The sequence below is a fragment of the Cynocephalus volans genome, chromosome 6, assembly GCF_027409185.1.
Source record: "Cynocephalus volans isolate mCynVol1 chromosome 6, mCynVol1.pri, whole genome shotgun sequence".
Classification (NCBI taxonomy): domain Eukaryota; kingdom Metazoa; phylum Chordata; class Mammalia; order Dermoptera; family Cynocephalidae; genus Cynocephalus; species Cynocephalus volans.
The window spans coordinates 61,597,708-61,621,995 of record NC_084465.1 but is presented as its reverse complement, the minus strand read 5'-3'; the positions used below and the strand labels follow the sequence as shown (position 1 = coordinate 61,621,995).

The window sequence follows — 24,288 nt, the reverse complement described above, 5'->3', positions numbered from 1 at the left end:
CACTCAGAGGCCAGTGAGTCATCACAAGGGACCAGTGTACGGCCCGTCCCATGGTAAGTGTTTGGAGTGTGGGCAGTAGGAGAGATGGGCCCACTGGAGGAACACTGGGGCACAGCAGGGACAGCTAATCTGCCCCCCAATCCGCACAGGACAACTCAATGGAGAAGGGTCAGGAATACAGCACTGCAGGGAGAGCAGTTTGCTGAAAATACTCAGATCTAGACCAGAGTTTCCACACAACCCAGGGGTACCAGATCTCACAAGACCCAGAAGTACCTACAAAGTCAACCATTAAAACCTGAGCTGCACAAAAAAGCCTTCCCCAGGGAATCAGCAGCAAAGCAGCAATTTAGCTCAACCACAGGGCTCAAGTGGTGGCACCCACAGGAAGTTCCCCCATTTTAGAAGTAAGCAAAGAACAACAAATTAGTTCCAGTGCAGAGTTTAAGTGGTGGGAACAGCGAATAATCCAACACAGAACTGAAAGAAAAAACAAAACACCCACAGACCAGAGACAAAGTTTGATATTAACCAGTAAAGGTCTCAGACCACCCAAGAACACCTATAGAAGGACTGGTAGCCCCCTGGGCCCACAAGCCATGTGGGGGAGAGCCAGGGGCCTCAGCCATGCCCCCAACACCCACAACCAGCCCAATGATGACCACTCCACAGGAAGCACCCTGGGCCCCCAAACTAGGATAGTGGGGGGCCTCAGGCGTTGGCCATGCCCCTCTGACACCCACATCCAGCCCAGCTACAACCACTGGTCCACCGCAGGAAACACCCTGGGCTCCCAAGCCGGGGCAGTGGAGGCCAAGGGCTCCAGCCACACCCCACTGACATCTGCATTCAGCCCAGCAACAACCAAGCCACCACTGGAAGCCCTCTGGTCTTTCCTGCAGGAATGAGGGGGATGCCACAGGCCTCAACCACTCCCCCCCTCCTTTGTCCTTCTCCCACCCTATTTCCTTCCCCCTTCACCTCTCCCCCTCCCACCCAACTGCTCTGCAACAACATCTTAGAATGTAAAAACAGATGGAGCCAGAGACTGCCCCTTCTCTTGCAACCAGGCACGCTGCCGCTGCCATGGGGCCCACCTGGGGTCCTAAGGCTTGGAGCAGGGACTGAGCCCTCCTCCTGCAACCAGGCAAGGAGCATGCCAAAACACCACTTCCATGCTTCCATGTGGGTGGCCCACCACAGCCACCATAATAGCCACGGCTGCCACAAAAGCCGCAAGAAGCCACCACCACTGAGCAGATGGCCTGCCAGCCACTTGAGAGCACACATGGAGAGTCACCAGTGGAGACCAAAAGAAAAGAAGAGGATGTCTCTCTCCTCAAAGCCCATTCCCGAGTGCTAGAAGAAGCATCTATTTTATAATAATGGTGGGGGACCTGAACACACCTCTCTCAGCACTGGACAGATGATCTAGGCAACAAATCAACAGAGTAACTGTTGCTCTTTCAGAAGGAAAGAAGAAATCTAGGGTTATCAGAGGGGGGAGGGGGGAGGGAAAGGGGATGCAGAGAGATTGGATAAGGGGCATAAAGAATAAGTACAATTTGTAACAATGTATATGCTCATAATATTGATTTGATCAACATAAAAAATTAATTTTTAAAAAAGCTTCAATCATCTGGAAAAAAAGCCAAAACAGAACTACATATTTCTCTGGCTGTTCACTCTCGGTCTCTCATGGACTCCTCTTCCTTCACCTAGTCCTTAAGTGTTGGTGTTCTCAACAATTCCCTCCACTTTATTCTCAAAGTCTAGTTTCCCTATAAATACAGAGTACTCTGGCTTCAAAAATGAGAGCCTACATTCTTTTGGTCCTGAACATTACATTCACTATTCTAAATGAAAGAGAAAAAGGTAAGACTTCTACAATTTGGTCTCTTTCTTTCCTTTTAGAGATTAGGCTTGAGTCTACTGTTACTTACAAGCTTTTTTAAAAAGATCTAGAAATCTGTGCTCTAGACTTTGATAGTAATGCTTAGTCAATTCAAAGCTATTCTTTTGTTCATCTGTTTGATTCTTTATCTTGTGGCTCCAGACTTGAGGGTTATTCTCTCTCCCTTACTTTGCTTCTTTCTAACCCCTGAGTTATACTTTCGGCCGTTGGATAAATAAGGCATACAATCCTTGACACCTAAGGATTTAACATCTGTGGTTCCAAGTAGTCCTAAGCAACCTCAAAGGTCCATAACACAAAGTAATTTTTAATTGTGGTAAGGCAATAAATTTTAAGCCCATGGGCTATGAGGTAAGTTTTGAGACTGAGTCTAGGAAAATTCTTAACACCAGCACTACAACAAGCCTTTGTTTTTTCCACCTAGCACTTATTGTCTGATTTGCTGGAACTCTTAAGATGTATTCCAGTGCTATATGTGACAGTGAGAAAATCTTAAGCTATAATCTTCATGAAAATAAAGGATCTAACACATCATCACTATAGTGATGCAAACCTAACAGGCAGAATGGCTAGGTAGAGAGTACTGAAGGTCAATGAAAGGGAAAGTCATGGAAGGTGAGGGTGTTACATAAACTCCACCCCCTAACTCCCTTAGGAACAACAGGATAATAGAGTTATGTACCTCCAGCTTCTCTTGACGACTTTGGAAAAGGAACAGGACCATCGCTTGGATGCCATCTGTTTATTGTTGGTCTCTGCCCTCTACCCACTGTAAAGTCTATGAGGGTAGGGACTATGTCTTATTCCTGAGTCACCAGCACCTAGAACTGGGCCTGGCTCATCATACATTCTCAACAAATATTTGTCAAATGAGTAAAAATGTGAGAGAAGTTGCAAAAGCAATTTAATACCTAGAGGAGTAATGAGAATTTACTCTTCTTTATTCATTTAATGTTTCCTAGAATTGGGAAATGCTTATCTGGCTTGGGATTACCCTAACTTCTTCATAATATTAATATAAAAATGTTCTTTATTCATGTGTTTTCTTCTTTTTTAATTTTAGACAGACATGGGATAAAGATTCACTTTAAGTAACTTTACAGTTATTTCCCTTCAAAGAAAACATGTTGAATGAAGCTTAAAAAGCTAGATATCCCAAAATTATAAATTACTTACCAATTTACCTATAAGATATTCTTGCCCAAAAGGTTAAACCCAAATCTAAACAAGTCTCCGAAAGCAGCAGTGGTTTCCAACTCTGGTTGCACTTTAGAACTGAATTTGACACTATACTTTTTTAGAAGAAAAAGACATTAATGAGTAATTTAGAACTTCAAAAAAAAAAAAAAAGACTCATTATTTCTCCCCATTTTAAAATGTAAGATAAACCCTGGCTCTTTAGAGGAATGACTGATGCCAGGTTTGGGGAAGGAAATATACAAGATGAGCCTGGGATATCATGTGCTAGAAAGCAAGGGAGTTATCAAAGACAAATGGGTCACATCAGAAGGACACAGGAATAAATATCAAGGGGGTTCAATTAGACAAAAATGGGACAATTTGAGCATTAAAAAGGAAAAGGAATGCAAGTGATAGGAAGCACAATGAGTACAGGTATTTCTGCTATAATGCAGGAATAAACAAAACAAAACAAATGAAAAGTGTTTTACAATATCACAACAACAATAACTGGCCTTATGTGGTGGAGACTAGGATTAGGAGCTTACAACTCAAATCCTATTCAACTTTCTAATTATAACACAAAGGAAAAACAATAACAGTCCTAATAAAACTACAAGCCCGATTAAAAAGATGTGTTAATTCCTATACAGAAAAATATTACAATAAATTTGACTTTAACAACAACAAGTGAAAGCCTTTGAAAGAATAGGGTGAGGAGGGGTTGAGGATGCTGGGGTTGAGGCTTGCCACACAGGCAAGGGGCAAAATGCACAAAAAGTTAAGTACCTACAGAACAAGCACCTCCAAGACAATTAAATTGAACCAGTGGAATGCAAGAGAATGAGGACCATGTATCGTGAGAGAATGCCATCTACTGGTGGCTTGCAGTATCTGGCTCTATTAGCGTATTTGGCACTTAGCTGGTTTTACTTTCTGAGACACATTAACCTCTATGAAAAATCACCTATGAATCAAGGCGATTTCCTTGCTATGCCGACATCATCCATTTACTAATGAATCTTGTATGAGCTAATTCACATTAGAGAAGAGATTATATATAATAAGTTCATAATTATTCTCTGAAAGAGAGAAAACAAAACAAAAAATCATCTCATTGGTAACCATTAAAAAGAGGTAGGATATTAACATCTTATTCCAAAAATTTATAAATATCCTGTAAGAACTGTATTTCAAGGTAACCACCAAAGATCCCTAACAAATAAGAGAAGTGTCTTCTTTATAGATAATTCCAGCCAATAAGTGTGGAAGAAATAACTAGGAAATCACCATTTTACAAACTCTAATTAATCAATTGCTTGAGGTAACACTCACCCGTGGCTCAACCTATTAGATGAAAGGCTGATGCGAACTTTTACAAGGGAGAAATCAGGCTGTCACCACTTGAATCCACTGTTCAACCTTAGGATTACTAAAAGTGGGATAACCATTGTGCTTCCCAATGTGATACAAGTATACAGCACCACTTATAAAATATTCTTGACAAAAAAAGTTAAGCTCAAATTTGACCAAGCCCCTTAGAGCAGATGTTCTCAGCCCTGATTGCACATCAGAAACACCTGAGAAGCTTTTAAAACTACACTTGCCTGGGCCCCACCTGTCACCAGTTCAATCAACATCTCTGAAGGTGAGGCTCAGTAAGGAACCTTCAGTTTTTTAAAAATATTTTTAAAAACCTCCCTGGGTGATTCTAATGTGCAACTAGAGTTGAGGACCACTATTCAATGCATAGTCAATTAAATTTCAACTTTTTAAAAAAAGAGTTAAGAGGATCTACTTTATAGTATATGTGGCACAGAGCAGTACTTCTCGAATTTTAATGTTAATCTATCCCCTGGAGACCTTGCTAAAATACAGGCTCTGATTCAGTAGGTCTGGGGTGCCTCTGATTCTGTTCCCAGATGCTAATGCAGCCAGTTGGCTTTGAGTAGAGAGGATATAGACCAGTCCAGTAGAAATATGAGAGTCACATAGGTAACTTAAAATTTTGTAGTAGCCACATTAAAACGCAGGTAAAATTAATTTTAATAATATACTTATTTAACCCAATATATCCAAGTTTTTATTTCAACATTTTGTCAAGATAAAGTTACTGAGATATTTTACAATATTTATTTCATACTATCTGATATGTATTTCACACAGGATATCTCAATTCAGACTAGCCACATTTCAAGTGTTCAACAGCCACATGTGGCTAGTGGCTAATGTATTGCCAACATGGGTATAAAGAACAAGTTAAATAAACCATTAGGAAATAATCCTGAATGCTGGGCACTCTGTAGGAAAAGTCTACGAATAGACAATGGTAGGAAAAGAAAAAGTGGGGGAAAGTGCTCTAAATTAAGAAGCTTAAAAGACGTAACTATGTTATGTATGACTTTTAATCCTGATTCAAAAAAACCAACTATAAAAAGATACTTTTTAGACAATTTTGGAAATTTTGTTATGAGCATTAGATGATAAAATCAGTATCTGCTTTTATCAAGTGTGATTATGTAAGAAAATGTTTTTAGAGACGTATACCAAAGTACATAGGAATAAAATAATAAGATTTTCTCAAAGATAGTTTAACATAAAGAAAAAGAAAATGAGAAGGAAAATATATAAAGCAAATGTGACAGACTCCTCTTGGTAACTGTACAATCTAGGTGATGTGCAATCAGGTGTTTATTGTATTGTACAATTCTCTTTTGTGCACACTTGAAAATTTCTTAAAAACTAAAAAATGTAATAGTTTTAGAATCTAAATGCTAATTTTAATTTTAAAAATTTATTGTGGTAAACTGCATATAACATATGAGGGTACTTCAAAAATTTCATAGAAAGATTAATATGATCTTTTAATTCTATTTTTCCATGAACTTTTTGAAGTACCCTTGTATACCATCTTAACCATTTTTAAGTATACAGTCCAGTGGTATTAAATATTCATAATGTTGTGAAACAGTCACCATCATCCATCTCCATAAATCTTTTCATCTTGAGATACCGAAACTATACCCATTAGACAATAACATCCCATTCTCTCCCTCCCCCAGCCACTGGCAGCCACTATTCTTTGTCTCTATGATTTACTACTCTAAGTAACTCATATAAATGGAATCAAAGTTTTTGTCTTTTTTAACTGGCTTATTTCACTTAGCATAATGTCCTCATACTTCATCTATAATGCAGAATTTCCCTCCTTTTTAAGCTAAATAATATTCCTATTACATGGATATACCAGATTTTGCTAATCCATTCATCCAGAGAAGACACTCTGTGTGATAATCTATCTTTTAAAATCTATTGAGACTTAAATTGTGGCCTCACATATGGTGTCTCCTGGAAGATGTCCAATTTGCACTTGCGAGGAATGTGTATGCTACTGTTTGTTGATGGGTAGGGTGTTCTGTATATGTTAGATCTAATTGTTTTATTGTGTTAAGTCTTTAGTTCCTTATTTACCTTCTATCTGGTTGTTCTGTCCATAACTGAGAGAGGGTTATTGAAATCTCCAACTATTATTGTAGAACTGTCTATTTCTCCCTTCAATTCTGTTATTTTTTGCTTCATATATTTTGATGGTCCGTCATTGTGTGTATAAATGTTTATTATTATTTCTTCTTGCTGTACCGAACCTTTTATTAATATATAATGTCCTTTTCTGTGTCTTGCAACCTTTTTTATTTAAAGTCTATTTTGTCTGATATTAGCATAACCACCCTGCTCTCTTTTGGTTACTGTCTGCATGGAATATCTTTTTCCATCTGTCTGTGTCTTTGGATATAAAGTGAGTGTCCTGTAGATAGTATATAGTTGGATCATGCATTTTTTTCCATTCTGCCCATCTCTGATTGGAGATTTTAATCAATTTACATTTAATTACTGATAAGGAAGGACTTCTGTCATTTTGCTATTTGTTTTTTATATGCCTTATAGCTTTTTTATCCTTCACTTCCTGCATTACTGTCTTATTTTGTGTCTAGTTTTTTTTTGTAGTGCAGTATTTAAATTTCTTTCTCATTTCCTTATGTGTATACTCCAGTTATTTTCTTTGTGGTTACCATGGAGATTACATACACCCCAAGGTTACAGCACTCTCTTGAATTTATACCACCTTAACTTCAATAATATACAAATCTCTGCTCTTTCACAGCTCTGTCCTCACCTGTTTCAGTTACTGATGTCAAAAAAATTATATCTTTTGGAGAATGGTGTTGACAACACCAATGTCAAGGGTTTGGATCAGGCATTGGTAAGCCACCAAAAAAAAAATCCTTATACATTGTGTCTCCCAAAACATAAATTAATAATTATTTTAAGTGCATTAGTCTCATAAATTATGTAGAGCTGCAAATCAAAGGTATAATAATAACAGCTTTTAGACTAATACTTTTTTTGAATGTATTAGTCTCTTAAATCATGTAGAAAACAAAAAGTAGAGTTACAAATCATTATTTCAATAATACTAGCTTTTATAAATGCCCAAGGTTTATCTTTACTGAGATCTTTATTTCTTCAGACAGCTTCGAATTACTATCTGGTGTCTTTTCATCTTACCTTGCAGGATTCACTCTTGCAAGGCAGGTCTAGTGGTAATGAACTCCCTCAGCTTTTGTTTATCTTGGAGCATCTTAATTTCTCCCTCACTTTTGAAGGCCAGTTTTGCCAGATATAGGATTCATGGTTGATAGGTTTTTTTTTTTTTTTTTTTCCTTTTAGTACTTTGAATATATCCGCCCACTGCTTTCTGGCCTCCAGAGTTTCTGCCAAGAAATCTGCTAATGTTCCTTTATATGTGACAAATTGCTTCTCTCTTGCTTGCTGCTTTCAAGATCCTCTCTTTGTCTTTGTCTTCAGAAGTTTGATTGTGATGTGTCTTAGTGTGTCTTTTTGAGTTATCATAGAGTTCACTGTGCTTCTTGAAAGTCTATATTATCTTTGATCAAATTTGGGAAGTTTTCAGCCATTATCTCTTCAAATATCCTCTCTGCCCTTTCGCTCTCTCTTCTGCCTTCTGGGATCCCCACAATGCATCTACTGGTCCACTCATAGTGTCCCACAGGTCTCTTAGACTCTTGTTCATTTTCCTTCAAACTTTTTTTTTCTGTTCCTCAGACTTGATAATTTCCATTGTCCTCATTTCATGTTCACTGATTCTTTTTTCTGCCTACTCAAATCTGCCCCTGAATCCCTCTAGTGAATTTTTCATTTCAGTTATCGCACTTTTCAGCTCCATTATTTCTTTTTGGTTTCTCTTTAGGTTTTCTATCTCTTTATTTATTGTTATTTTGTTCATACATCATTTTCTCATCTTTCTCCAGATCTTCCTTTAATTCTCTGTCTTAAACATCTTTAAGACAGTTGTTTCAAAGTCTTTGTCTAGTAGATCTGCCATCAGGTCTTTTTCAATGACAGTGTCTGTTGATTTATTTTTTTCCTTTGAATGGTCTATACTTTCCTGTCTCTTAGTATGCCTTCCAATTTTTTGTTGAAAACTGGACATTTGAATCTAATAATGTGGTAACTCTGGAAATGAGATTCTCTTCCTTCCCCATGGTTTTCTGGTGTTAAATATTTTACTTTTTGTTTTTTTGTTTGTTTAATTGTTATAGGCTGTCTCTGTGCCAAGGATCAGCCTGAGGTATAAACTTAAGATCTTCTTGGGTCTTTTCTGAGCTGAGCCTTTCTATGAAAGTTACGCAGTCACTTTCTTATTTTCACTCTGTACGTAGTTGTTTTTGAATGTCCTAGTCTTCAAAGTCTGGCTCTCAAATGAGAAGAGGGGAAAAGGGTACTAACCCTTTAAATCCCCTAGAAGCCACTTCTGGATGGAGTGAGAGGGGCTTGCAATAGGTGTAAGAGAAGTGCAAAAACAATGACTGCCTGCCTCTTTGTCAGCACCTCTGTGATCAGAAACAGCAATGAGAGATCAGAGCACAGGTGCCTGATATTTGGAGGACAGGGTGCTTTTTGCCCTCCTGACACCTGCAAACTGCATACAGGTTGCTCCAGAACACCTGCACAGCTGCCTTCCACAGGGCTAGTGACATGGGGAGCTGCTACTGTGCTATGAGATGAAATTGCCTGAAATTAACTGCAATTTACATCCCAGGCTTCTCCTCCATGTTACAAACCTTCAGCAGACTCCAGAGTTCTAAAACAGTTACATCAGACAGATTCTGCTAGTGCACTTGTTCATATGGGGAGACAGATTCTTGGTACTTCCTACTCTACCATTTTCCCAGATTCTCCTAATTTTAACTTTTAAACAGGTCAATTAAATGTTAAAGAATTGAAATAACTGAACAAAAGTATCTGTATATTAATAATAATATGTGCATTATTTACAAATTTTAATTTAGGGAGCCTTCTTTTTTTCCATTTACTCAATGTAAAATATTTACTAAATAAGGATGCCAAAAGTAAGTCTTTTTCCTATTCTAATGAGTCACTTCTCCATGAAATATAATATTGTAGTCCCATATATTGCTAGGCCTCTCACTCAAATATATAGATATCTGCTCTATAGGAGAATCTGCAGTTTTAATGAAATATATCATAACTAACGGCAGTGAAATAACATCCATATCAAGTTGGTACCCTTTCCTGTTGTAAGAAAATATAGCAGAACATGGTTTTACCTATCCACACCTGGCCTTTTTCTCTTTTAGATGCATTTCCTCAATTTTTTCTGTCCTTGTATAGATATGGAATATGTAAGATATATTAACATGATTGTAATTAAAAATTTTAATAACAATTGTCAACTGTCAAAATACATACATGACCAGATGACTAGGAGCTGTCATAATTTGTTCTTTATTAAGTGAGCCACATGGCATCATTGCTCTCTCTTGTTAGGATTTGTACCATTCATTCTAAACTTGTGATTCAGAATGGCATACCATCATTGACTTATGGTTTGCAGGCTGCAAGGTCCATCATCACCTCTCTCCATGAACTACACCAAATAGGCTCTTAACTATAACGATGGCCTAGTTTTAACATTGAATGATTCTTTACTTCTACTATTTGGACTCTTCAGTTTCTTCACCAGGGAACCCTACAGGACAAGTTACTATCACTACATAATTTTTCAAACCATGAATAGAAAAAAATTCATCAGCTAACTAGAAAAAAATCCTTGTTACACATTTTATTGGTATTGAGTATAATAAAGGTGTTCAGGTTTTGCACACTCTTCTGTAGTTGTCTATTCCTGAGGTATGCAACACACGTTTAACAAAGAATCATTTGTACAGCACATCATCTATCTGAGGATCTAAACCTGTGGAAGTTGCAAAGCCTCCCTCTCACATATGGTACTCTTTAAATAACAGTGTGATTGATGATATCAATCTAACTACCTCACTAGCTTGCGAGTCCCTTGTAAAAAGAGAGGATGCCTTATTCTCCTCTATATTCTCAGCTAGTGATACAATCCCCAGCACAATGTATATATTTAAATAAATGTTTATTGACTAAAACTAAATTCAAAAATGAAAAGTTTTTCTACCAATTAGCACAGATAAATATGATAATAAGTTTTAAAAAGGCCCTAAACACAATACATTTCATAATCTTATAACAAATTTACCATATATTGATCCAAAGTATAATCGATGAGTTAAACTTGTTAATCTTTATTTTACTGAATGAAGTTTAATATATAAATAAAATTCAGTTAAAACAGTTATTGAAGCAACATAAAATCAAGCTGTCCCACAGATTTCAATAAAACTACAAGAATAAAAACCTAAAATAATGCTATATTTCCCAATGAAATAACATTATCCCTAATCATAATATCTGCAGCTTTAAAATATTTCAATATTTAAAAACTCCACCCACCAGGTAATCATTCAAATGTACCTTTCCCAATGCCTTGATTCCAAATTAATACTGCATCAAACATGAATGAGAAAAGTTACAAGTGGCACTTGTTCAGTAGTAAGTAAACATGTATGTCTCCCTCACACACAGTATATACAAATCTATATTATGATTTTAAACATTAACCCAACTGTCATTTAGAAATTAGAACTCAAAAGTGAATTTCTTAAAACTCAGAGATATAATACAATCAAGTCTGAACTCACTGTTTGTTCCATAGCATTTTGGTGTGATAAGGTAAAACACTTTTAATTTTCTAATTATCTTTCTGAGTGAATTTATTAAGGAGATTTTAAGGTTCTATAAACCGAAGCAGAGGAATAAACATTCTTTGAATGCCTCCTTTTTCTAGTATCCTATACCTGATACCACTTAATACTCATAATGATCTACAAGGTGAGTATTATCTCTATTTTACAGATGAAGAAACAGAGGTTCCAAGACATTAATTAATTCAAGATTTAGCTCATAACTGGCAAGTGTACAGCCATTATCTGAACACAGTCCTGATTTGCAAGAAAGATTTAGGGTACTCCTGTACTGTTCCATACTAACTTGTACTCTATTGCCAAAACTACAAAATGTTCAGATTTTATGAGTATTCAAAAACATAATCAAAGAATACTTTAATAGCAGTCCAAAATACATCTTACCATTAAGAAACATATAAAAAGAAAAGTTAAGTGACACAGGATTTAAATCATCCACAAAAAGATAATCAACATAATATAGAAGCAAACATCATATGTCTCATATTCTGTTTGTTAATATTCCTTTTCTGACCTTTTCCTTTATACATTATAAATTTTAATTTTCTCAGGGCCACTTTTATCTTCTCAGGATTAAGAAAGAGAATTTCAGCTTTGATTGCAGGCTTTCCTGACTGTTGGTAAAAAAAAAAAAAAAGCAACTCGGCAACATAAAAAAAATTCATTCTCTCCCTATAGCTGAAAAAATGCCCATGCTATTCTGCATCTTAAAGCTGATTTTGATAGTTAATTGTGAAAATTCACAAAGGAATTTATCTTACTCTCCTGTTCAGTATCCTTGAAAGTGGTTTTTGTACAAAGGAATCTTGTAAGACAACTTAAACCTATACAGAGATTGTAGCCATATTATGTGAAAGTAAATCTTTTAGCTCTAAACTCAAGAAAATAGTCTAATTCTGATCAGTGGTCATAATTTTTCTATTTGTTGCTCTCATAATATTGTTTTTGGTAAAATCTCCTTAAAGGTATTAAAAAAAATTATAAAGTTCCCTTGTAAAATCAAGACAATCAATCATACTCTTCTATCATAGAAGCATGATAAAACCATAACTCAGGTAGATTATTTTATCAAACTAAAAAGTTTGAGTATATTACCAAAAGTAAAATAAATTAAATTTGATCCAGTCAAACTTAATTCTTCAAATAAAAATATCTCTTTTGGTTAAGAAATTGATTTCATAATTATTTTTAAGTTAAAAGCATTTATATAAACTACCAGTGTTACTTTCAAAAGAAAAATGAAATAATCTTTTTAATCTTTTAATTATAAAGAAATAACCAGAAATCTCTATTGTTTGGCTCTTGATATTTTTCTCCCTGCTTAATGGAAGCAAGGAGTTACGTAAAGTGTTAACCTGGCCCTCAGTGAGTGATGCCCCATAGGACAAACCCTCTTTACAATATCAGAAAAAAAAGAAGAAACAATATGTGGACATAATTCTTTTCATCAAGATACAAATTCCTTGAAATATTAAATTTTTTGGTCTTTAATAAAACATGTTTTACTAATAAAAACCATCTTATATATTTAGTCTCAAAGTATCACCTTACAAATTACATGTTAATTACAAAAGGAACAACAGTAATTATATAAATGAGGAAAACACCTTAACCACATGATTAAAATTAACATCACTTATTAAGGGCCAGCAGACTTCATGTGCCTCAGGATGTCATATACTGAAGAGAACATACCACTTATGTTGTATTCCATCCAAAAATGGATACGCTCATTCTAATCATGAGGAAAAAGCAAACAAGCACAAATTAAGGGACATTCTATAAAATTAGTAGTCTGTATTCTTCAGAAATATCGATCTCATAGGAGACAAAGACTGAGAAAATGTTCTAGGTTTAAAGCAACTAAAGAGACTGACAATCAAACGCAGAATGTGAGCCTGAATTGTATCTGGTAGCAGAGAAACAAAAGTTTCAATAAGGGACATTATTTGGACAATTGATTAAATTGGAATATGAATTATAGATAAGATGAAAGTATTGTATCAATTTAAGTTTCTTAGGCTGATAACTGAACCATGATTATATAAGAGAATACCTTTGTTCTTAGGAGGGACACACTGAAGCATTAAGGCACAGAAAAGTATGATGTATGCAACCTCCCAAGAGGTTAAAAAAAATGTATGTGTATATGGCAAGAGGGAGAAAATTATAGGACAAATGTGGCAAAATGTGAAAATTGGTGAATCTAGGAAAGGTCATATGGGAATTCTCTGTACTATCCTTGTAACTTTTCTGAAAGTCTGAAGTTATTTCAAAATAAAAAATTTAAAAACCATCCTTTAAGATGAAATAAATATTAATGTGTGAAGATTTTCATCATAAGCAATTAATTGATAAAAGCAAGTTTGACAAAATGATATAATCAGTACAAATGCTTTGAACAATGACAAGTTAAGAAGCTTGTACCAGAATATATCTCAGTGTACAGCTTTCTTCATCAAAAAAAAAGTCTTTCTACAAAAACAAAGTCAGCTGTGCTAAACCATGCCTAGTGACATTCTGGCACAATTTGGTAACAAATAGTTTATGCACCAGCACTGCACTTTTAGTAGTACTGGTCTAATACACAATCTTTTTGCAGTCAGTCAATCAATAACTCAGTAAATAAATACTGTAAAAATTATGTATTTGCATTTGTTAGAATATGCACCAAGTTATAATGGTTAATTCTGGGTAGCACAATTGAAGGTGATTTTTATTTTCTTGTATTTTCTAATGTTTCTGCAATGAACATGGATTACTTTTGTGATAAGAAAAACAAAAGTAAACTTTTAAAAAAGAGTAAGTGAAAAAATTTAATAACAGGCAATCGATTTTCTTGGAATTTGAATCCTGTGTCAAAACACATTTTGTCTTAATGTTTAAACACTGTCAACATTTTTCTAAAAGTATCTCACTTACAGCTGATCTTGCAGCTCCACAATGATATATTCTAATTGTTCCTTTTCCAACTTATGTGCCAGATCAGAATCTTCAATCCTCTGAAGTAGTATTTTATTCTGGGAGACAGATTCAGACAGTTGGTTCTCTCGAAGTCGTAAGAGTTCTTCAAGATAAGCCTGGAAATATATCACCAAAAATACAGCAACTTCAAAATTCTAATATATATCATTAAGATAAATGCTGAGTAGCTGAAATGTTATTCCTATCTATATTACAATAAAACAATTTCAAAGTATTACTGATGAATCAGAAAAGATGATTTTTTAATTGAATACAAAAATTTAACATATATTCTCAATTTTAAAAGCTCTTCTCACAAGTTTGAGCAAATTTGTTTGTAATTAAGGCAAAACTTAGCTAAAACATCATAAGTTCTAAGCTCCATAACAGTGATAAATACCTGCCTCCTAGCTTCAAAATACAGACCTAATTACAGAACGACCAATAAGAAAGCTTCCTCTATGTGATCATTTTTCAAAAACACAAAGATATTAACCTGTTAGTGGGAGGCAATATAATGTTTTGGTTAGGCCTGCAGGCTTAGGGACTGCCTAGTGTCATATTTCAGTTTGACCATTTATCAGCTATGTGTCCTTGGGCAAGTTACTTAACCTTTCTGTGCCACAGTTTCATCTTACTATAAAAAAGTGGGAACAATAATCCTAGTTGGGAGGATTAAATTAATCAATATAGGTAAACTGCTTAGAACAGTGACTGGTACACATTGCATGCAATGTAAAATTACTAGCTATTATTATTAGCAAACACCTAATAGATATGAGACTTCTTGATTGATCCCGTCTTTTATCCATTTACACTCATTTACTGTTTCTTTGTCCTTCTCTGCTTTCTGGGAGACTTTGTTGGATTTATCCTTTAAACCCTTATACTAAATTTTTGAATTCAGGGAATCGTATTTTTAATTTTCAGTAGCTCTTTCATGTTTTCTGATTATTCCCTTCTCATGGCATCCTACTCTTTTTAGTTGTAATGTGCTTTCACATTCCTCTGTGAATTTATTAATTAGAATCTAAATTAATTACAATCTTCTTTTTTTAAAGTGTTCTCTGTACTATTACATGTTGTCCTATTCATGTGTCATTAACAAACTCTTTCAGCTGTTTTAGTTTTATGATACATGTTAATAGTAGCTAATACTATTCTCTCTTCATCAACTTCTTTTTCAAATTTTTTCCTATTTTCAAATACTTGTTCTTCCATAACGAAAAATCAAAAAATCAAAAGTAAAGTTAATTTTTACAAATATATATACAGCTTAAAATAAACTATATATGAATATTTACAAACATTAGTAATTAAAGAATACTCATATGCCCACCACCTGGATTACTCAACAATACTTTAAGAGCCAAGATAATGCCTTCCCCTGATCATACCCTTCTGCCTCCTCTGCAAAGATAACAATATCCTGAGATTTGTATTTATCATCCCTTTGCATTTCTTCCTAGTTTTACCACAAATGTATGTCGTTTTAAACAATATATTGTTTAGTATTGCTGGGTTTTGCCTATATTCTTTTGAAACTTGCTTTTTCATCTACACTGATGAATCTAGCTACAATTCATTTACTCTCCATACTGTTTAGTATTCCACTGCATGAATACTGCAGTATATTCACTCTCCTGAAATTAGCCACGTGGCTTCTTCTAGGTTTTTCTTAATATAAACAATATTGCTGTGAACACACTGAGTTTATGACTCATGGTACACACATCCAAGACTTTCTAGGAGATACTCAAATGTCTAGGACTAGTACTGCAGGTATAGGCCATGCATATCTTCACATTTACTAGAAAATGCCAAATTGTTCATAGTATTGTTTTTATATTTTTATACTAATCACATTCCCACCTGACATTATATTCACATGACCTTTCAATAATATCAAAATTATACTGGACCCATTAAATTCATTGAAAAATATTTCTTTTTCTGTTCTCAGTCAGTGTAAAATAGGGTTCACTGCCTTCTGAATATTTAGTATTCTCTACCTCCAAAACCACAAAAGTCTGATGATTTTTTTTTTCTGTGGGGGGTAGATAGATTTTAAACTACTTATTCCATTTTTAAAATGGCTATAGGTCTATCAGTTTTGATTAATACTCATTAAAATTAAGAAATAAAGGTCATCCAGATTGGAAAGGATGAAGTTAAACTATCCCTATTTGCAGATGACATGATCCTATATATAGAAAAACCTAAAGACTCTACCAAAAAACTTTTGGGGCTGATTAATAATTTCAGTAATGTTGCAGGATATGAAATCAACACCCCCAAATCAGTAGTGTTTTTATACTCCAACAATGAACTAGCAGAAAAAGAAATCAAGAAAACAAGCTGATCTACAGTAGTAACCAAAACAAACAAACAAAAAAACTCTAGGAATCAATTTAACCAAGGAGGTGAAAGATCTCTATAATGAGAACTACAAAAGAGTACTGAAAGAAACTGAAGAGGACTCAAAAAGGTGGAAAGATGTACCATGCTCTTGGATTGGAAGAATTAGCATTGTGAAAATGTCCATACTACCCAAAGCAATCTACAGATTCAATACAATCCCCATCAAAATACCAATGCCATTCTTCACAGAAACAGAAAATACAATCGTAACATTCATATAAAACAAAAGACCCCGAGTAGCCAAAGCAATCCTGTGCAAAAAAAAAAAAAAGAAAAAAAAGATAAAGCCAGAGGCATAACACTACCCAACTTCAAATCATATTACAAAGCTATTGCAGCCAGAACAGCACAAAAACAGAAACTCAGACCATTGGAACAGAATAGAAAACCCAGGAATCAACCCATGTACTTACAGCCAACTGACCTTGACAAAGGCAACAAGAATATACATTGGGGAAAAGACTGCCTCTTCAGTAAATGGTGCAGGGAAAACTGGACATCCATACACAAAAGAATGAAACGGGACCTGTGCCTCTCACCATATACCAAAATCAACTCAAAATGGATTAAAGACTTAAATGGAAGACCTGAAACCATAAAATTACTAAAAGAAAACATAGGGGAAACACTTCAGGAAGTAGGATTGGGTAAAGACTTTATGAATAAGACCCCAAAAGAACAGCAACAAAAGAAGAAATAAACAAATGAGATTATATCAATCTAAAAAGCACAGCAAAGGAAACAATCAACAGAGTGGAAAGACAACCTATGGAATTGGAGAAAATATTTGCAAACTCTGTATCTGACAAGAGATTAATATCTAGTATGTAAAAGGAACTCAAACAACTTCACAGTAAAAAAACAAATAATCCAATTAAAAAATGAGCAAAGGAGCTGAACAGACGTTTTTCAAAGAAAGACATATAAATGGCCAACAAGTACATGAAAAAATGCTCAAAGTCACTAAGCATCAAAGAAACGCAAATCAAAATGAGATTGAGATATCATCTCACCCCAGTTAGACTGGCCATTATTAAAAAGACCAAGAATAACAAATGCTGGCAAGGATGCAGAGAAAGGGGAACACTTCTACACTGTTGGTGGGACTGTAAATTAGTAGTCATTAAGGAAAACATTATGGAGGTTTCTCAAACAACTACCATATGATCCAGATAGAACTTCCATACAATCCAGCAAATCCCACTTCTGGGTATATACCCCAAAGAATGGAAATCACTACATTAAAAGGATACTTGCACTCCCATGTTCATTGCCACTCTATTTACAATAGCCAAGATATGGAACCAACCTAAATGTCCATCAATGGATGACTGGATAAGGAAAATGTGGTATATATACAACACAGAATAATACTCTGCATACAAAAAGAATGAAATTCTGCCATTTGCAGCAACATGGATGAGCCTGGAGAAAATTATGTTAAGTGAAATTAGTCAGACACAGAAAGAGAAACATTGCATGTCCTCACTCATAACTGGGAAGGAGGGAAGGAGTAAGGGAGGGAGGGAGGGAGAGAGACAGAGAATGAGAGACTCTCGAGAAAGAGAGAAAGAAAAAGAGAAAGAAAGATAACAATTATACATTGAACTTTCAGAAGGAGAGAACAAACCTAACGATACCAGATATGGGGGGCGGGGAGGGATTGGTCAAGTAAGGGACATAAAGAATAATTATGATTTGTAATAATGAATATGCTAATAAAAAATTCTTCATCTAATTTTCTAAGGTATTGGCATAAAATTGTTAAAATTTTTCTCTAATAATTATTGGGAGGATTTCTGCTGCATTTACAGTTATGCCATCTACTCTTTTCATTTTTAAAATTGTCCATCTGTACCTTAATGTTTTTAAAAATTTAATTATTCTTGGTAGGATTTGTCTATTTCATTAGTTTTTGCAAATAATAAGTTTTTGTTTTGTTAATTCTGTTTCTGTTTTTTATTTCATCAACATCAGTTCTCTGTTTCCTTCTTTTGAACTGCTTTGGTTATTCTTTGCCTATTTCTTGAATATTTCTCTGTTTAATTTTCATTCTTTCTTTTCTAACTGAAGTACTTCTACAAGTACAACACAAGGTGCAACTTACAACTGTTAGAATACATTGTTTTCATGCTCATTTGTTTTTAAGTATTTCTTCATTTCTTGTTGACTCACAATTTAGAAATTTTCCATGGGTGGTATGTGGGTGGTGGTAACTTTTTGTATTGATATCTAACTTTATTGCATTGTGATCACTATTATATCATTTCTTTGGTATTTTTGTATATTTGTTTTGTGACCTAGTATGCTCTATAAAAATTGTATGGCTGTTCCTTGTGTACTTGAAAAGAATATGTATTGTAATTGTTAGCATTTAACTATTTTAGGTCAAGTTTATGAATTGTGTTGTTCAAGTTCATTACATCCCTACTAATTTTTTGTGTATCCAATCTATAATTTACTTTGATATTTGCTATACTTACTATATATTTATATACTTATATTTACTTACTATAATTATAGATTTATCAATTTCTTTGGACAGTCTGTTGGTACCTTATCAAATGTATGTAAATTCAACACTGTTATACTTTCTTGGTAAATTTTTATTAAAGGCAGTGTCTTTCTTTAGTCTTAATAATGCTTTTTGCCTAAATGTCAATGTTTAATGATACTGATATAGAATTCTTTTGGTTAGTATTCGCTTAGTATATTTATCCCACCAAATTTAAACTTTTTGTGTCATATTTTATGTGTCTCTCTTATAAACAAAATACAACTAAATTTTATACTTATTTTTAATAAATCTAAGAGTTTATCTTAACTAGCAAGTTTATGCCATTTACTTTGATGGCATGTTGACAGTTAAACTTAGGTTTATTTCTACCACTGTATTTTCTATTCTCTTTTTATCATTCTTATTTTTTATTTACTCCCTTCTATTGTATTGATCAAGTTTTCTTTATTTCTTTCCTTTCCCACTACTTATTTGGAAGTTAAACATTCTGCTTCTTTCAAACATTCTTTTAATTGTAACTCCTAAAAGTTAGCTTTGGAAACAGGCATGCACATTAAAAATGTCTCTACAAGGAGCCAAGGGCTGCTGCCCCTCCATCTGGAAGCAGGCAAGAGAGCACACCTGGGGTCCTAGGCAAGGAGCCAAGGGCAATACCCCCTGCCCCAAAGCAGGTGAGAGCATGCTAAAAACACCACTTTGGCACGGGTGGCCCACCACAGCCACTGCCACAGCCACAGCTGCCAAAAAAGTGGCTTGACACCACAGCAGCACTCACAGCCACTGTGCAGGTGGCCCACCGAACACAAGGAGAATCACCAGTGGAGACCGGAAAAAGAAGACATCTCTCTCCTCAAAACCTGCTTCGGAGTGACAGAAGATGCAAATGCTATACCAGATGACCAGACACCAATGTATAGGTACTAGAAATACAAAAACCCAAGAAAATATGACACCACCAAAAGAATATAGTAATTCTCAAGTACCAGACTCTATAGAGCAGGAAACCCTTGAAATGATTGAAAAGGAATTCTGAGCAACAATCTTAAGGAAACTCAATGAGATACAGAAGACTCAGTTAAACAACAAAATGAAATGAGAAAAAAAGAATCCAGGATATGAAGGTGGAAATTAACATAGAAATTAATATGTTAAAAGAGAACATAGCAGAACTAATGGAACTGAAAGATTCACTCAATGCAATAAAAAACACAACCAATAGCTTACGCAGCAGGCTAGAACAAACAGAAGAAAGAATTTCTGATCTTGAAGATAGTCTTTCTGAAATAACCCAGGCAGATCAAAAAAAAAGGAAAAAAGAATTTTAAAAAATAAAGAAAACCTAAGAGAGCTAGCAGACAACCATAGATGTACAAACATTTTAATCATGGGTGTTCCAGAAGAGGAAGAGAAATGAAAAGGCATTAAAAACCTATTCAACAAAATAATAACGGAAAACTTCCAAGGTATAGGGAGAAACATGGATCTTCAGATCCAAGAGGCTCAAAGATACCCAAACAGATTCAACTCAAAAAAATCCTCTCCAAGACGCGTTATAGTCAAACTGGCAAAGCTCAAAGACAAAGAGGGAATTCTAAAAGAAACAAGAGAAAAGCGTCAAGTCACCTATAAGGGAGCTCCAATCAGACTAACAGCAGACTTCTCGACAAAAACTCTACAGGCCAGAAGAGAATGGGATGATGTACTCAAAATACTCAAAGAAAAAATCTGCCAGCCAAGAATACTGTACCCAGCAAGGCTATTCTTCAGAAATGAGGGGAAAAGAGTGTATTCTCCTGACAGAAAAAAAGGTACAGGAGTTCACCACCACATGATCAGCCCTACAAGAAATCCTCAATGAAGTCCTGTATCTGGAATCTAAAAACAATAATCACTACCACAAATACACAAGAACAAAATCCACTTGTAGAACAAAAATGCAAGTGAGAGAGAGAAAAACTAAATCTTATCCCCACAAAAAGCCATCGTGACAATGTGCTAATGCCCCTGCTTTAATTCTGATTTTAGTAATTGTGGTCTTTTCTCTTTTTTCTTGGTCAGTCTAAATAAAGGTTTGCAAATTTTGTTGAATTTTTTAAAGAATCAACTTTTTGTTTTGTTGATTTTCTCTATTGTTTTTTAATTCCCTATTTCATATATTTCTGTTGTAATCTTTGTTATTTCCAACTTATATTTGCTTTTGGTTCAGTTTGCTCTTCTTTTTCTATTTTCTTAAAGTTGAAGTTTATATAACTGATTTGAAATTTTTCTTAATTTTAACACAGGTGTTTACAAGCATAAATTTTCCTCTAAGCATTGTTGGAGCCCTGCATCCTATAAAAGTTTGGTATTTTGAGCTTTGATCTTTATCTCAAAGTACTCTCTAATTTCCCTGTGATTTTTCTTTTTACCCATTGTTTATTTAGGAGAATGTTGCTTAATTTCCACATATTTGTGAGTTTTCTAAATTTCCATCTGTTTTGTGGTCATAGAACACATTTTCTATGCTCTTAGTCTCTTAAAAAAAAAGAAAAATTTTTTAAAAAAAAGTTCATAGAAAGATTTCCATCATGTTTCAATTCTATTTTTTCACAAACTTTTTGAAGTGTCCTTGTGTTTATACTCTGTTTTATTGATTTTTATGCAATTTATGTTGCTAAACTTAGATATTTAATTTCTATTCTTGAGTTCTTATTAAGTGGACTTGTTGATTTGCTTAGAAATTAATTTGCCTTTGAATAGTTTATTCATCTTCCTCGGTTGAAATTAATTTGATATTTGCAAGCTTATGGAAGACTTTAGAGGGCTATTTCAAATAATCATAGAGATTATAAAATGAAATACAGAAATTTTAATAAGTTTTACATCTCCAGTTTTTGTGAAAATTTGTAGCCCTACTTTCTACAAAGTATTTTGTTTTTCAGTTTATGTATTTGTTATTTGAACAAATAAATGTACATGTCCTTGTTAAAAAAACACTGGAAATTTACAAGGATATTGGTTTGCTATACTGTAAAAAGCAAATAGATTCTCTTTGAATATATGCATATGTTGGTCTTAAAATATATCATTCATATTTTTTTTTACAAGTACCTCTCTTCACTATAATAGAACGACCTCAAAAGGCATTAGCTTCAATCATCCTCTCTCACTCTTTTTGATACTGTTAGTCAGAGTTTTAGTTTTACTTTGCTTTCATACTACCAGTGATGAGCTGCAGCCAGCTTGTATGGGCTCTCAAGAGTTGATTGTTAAATTTTCAGAAATTTTTTTAAGTCAGTTGCTCAACACTGCTATTATTAAAAATTAAATTATATAAGTTTACAATTAAGAAAATTATACTAAAAACAAAAACTACTCAAAACTCATCCCTTCCTAATTATTTTACCATATTTTACTATTATTTATGTTCTTACAATCATTAATGTCTGTTTCATTTATCTGGTAGATTTACTATATAATGGTATTCTATTGTCCATCTCTACCCAGTTCAGCGTTCAGTGATGTCATATTGGTAGCTTTAAATTGGCCATGATGGGAGCATTTACCCCAGAGAAATTGGCAAATGCTACAAATCAGGACTTCTCTCTCCATCTCCTCTCCAAGAGCCAGTTGAACATATTCTAGCACATTGCCACCCCATACTGGTCATTATTTTTGATGTTTCATGATATCAGTCAAGGTTTATTTATCAATTTCTTTGCTTACTCTGATATTTTGCATCTCACTCCTGCCTTCCAGGTTCAGTTTCCATCTTGAATGATAGTGGGCCTATGTATGATGTCCCCTGTTGGTATCAAAACACAAGTACCTAGGTTACGGGATTACGCCCTCACTCCCACTCCTAGGGCTTGCAGTGGCACTAATTTATGCACTTATTCCTCTTGTTTTCATGTCCTTCTATGTTTCTGTTCCTCAGTGAGTTCCTTTTCTTTGAGAGAGTAGCTCTTATGTGGAACTTTTTAAAAATTGTATTCTACTCAGCATTTTAAGATTTTTGCAATTGAAAGACTTTCAGATTATCTTAGTCTGACTTCGGAAGTCTCCTTTAATAGAGTGTGAAAATTTTCTTCATATAGATTATGCAAATTCCATAACTATTGTAAGTGGGATATTTTTGTTTATATTTTCTAAGCAGTAGCTGTTTGCATATCGAAAGTCTATTCATATTTGTATATTCATTTTATAATCATTTCTCCAGTGCATTCTTATTGTTCTAATATTTTTATCTCTGATCCCATTGGGATTTCCTTATATATGTCTATTAGAAATAATAAGTTTGAAGGAAGGGAAGAAAGGAAAAATAAATAATACAGTAAAAAAGTAAAGATTAAAAACTCCTCAAGATAACGGAATTTGTTTTCTTTCTGTTATATACTCTACTTTGACTAGTACAGTGCTTAACACACAAGAGCTGCTAAAATACCTAATTAAAAAAATATGTGTGCTTAGACAGTCACTGCATTTTTACAAACCAATAATCTTTCATAAAGTTAATCATAGGAAATAAAATCTCTAATATATAAATTAAACCACTTACAGAAGAATAAATGGTTTATTTTTATATTAATTTACATAACATTTTTAAAAGTTTAACAAACAAAAGCTTCTCCTAAAACTCTGCCTGATTTTTAATTGAGAGGACAATTCAAGAACAGAAGGGAAGTAGCAATGGCTAAATAATTTTCTTCAGTTAAAAGATCTTTTGGCAGTGACAATCCAAAGGCAGTAAGTAAAATCAAATTAAGTGACTTTTGACAGCTGATAAATACCTTCTGTTCCAGGGTAAGTTGATACTTTTGTTTAACTCTCTTACACTTGTTGAACCAACTGTTCTCATCCACGATTAAAGGAGGTCCGACATTCTCCGGAGTGCTGCCTTCACTGTCACTGCTTCCCAAAGTCCTTAGCTCCTCCTCATCACTGCTGATACTATCAGAACTGGGAAGACCAAAATTTTAAAAAGAAATAAAGTAAACAATATGTTCCAGTTTGATTCTTAAGAAACACTTCTGTATTTGCAAGCTACTGATGAGCAAACTCCAAAATACTTAGCACTAAATATAGAAGTATAATAATGATATTATGAAGACTTTAGCTTCCTGAAAAAAATGGCAAGCTAC

At 34.4% G+C, this 24,288-nt stretch overlaps 1 protein-coding gene across 7 annotated transcripts in view; it reads right to left on the bottom strand.

Annotated features, from left to right (window-relative positions):
- RUNDC3B (RUN domain containing 3B) overlaps nt 1–24,288 on the bottom strand; it is a 155,846-nt gene that overhangs the window by 42,013 nt on the left and 89,545 nt on the right. For all 7 annotated transcript variants that reach the window (XM_063100344.1, XM_063100345.1, XM_063100350.1 and 4 more), the window contains 2 exons: nt 23,938–24,106; nt 14,188–14,345 (listed from right to left, as the gene is read on the bottom strand). In XM_063100344.1, coding sequence (XP_062956414.1) covers nt 14,188–14,345; nt 23,938–24,106 — 327 coding nt within the window. The remainder of the gene's footprint in view (nt 1–14,187; nt 14,346–23,937; nt 24,107–24,288) is intronic.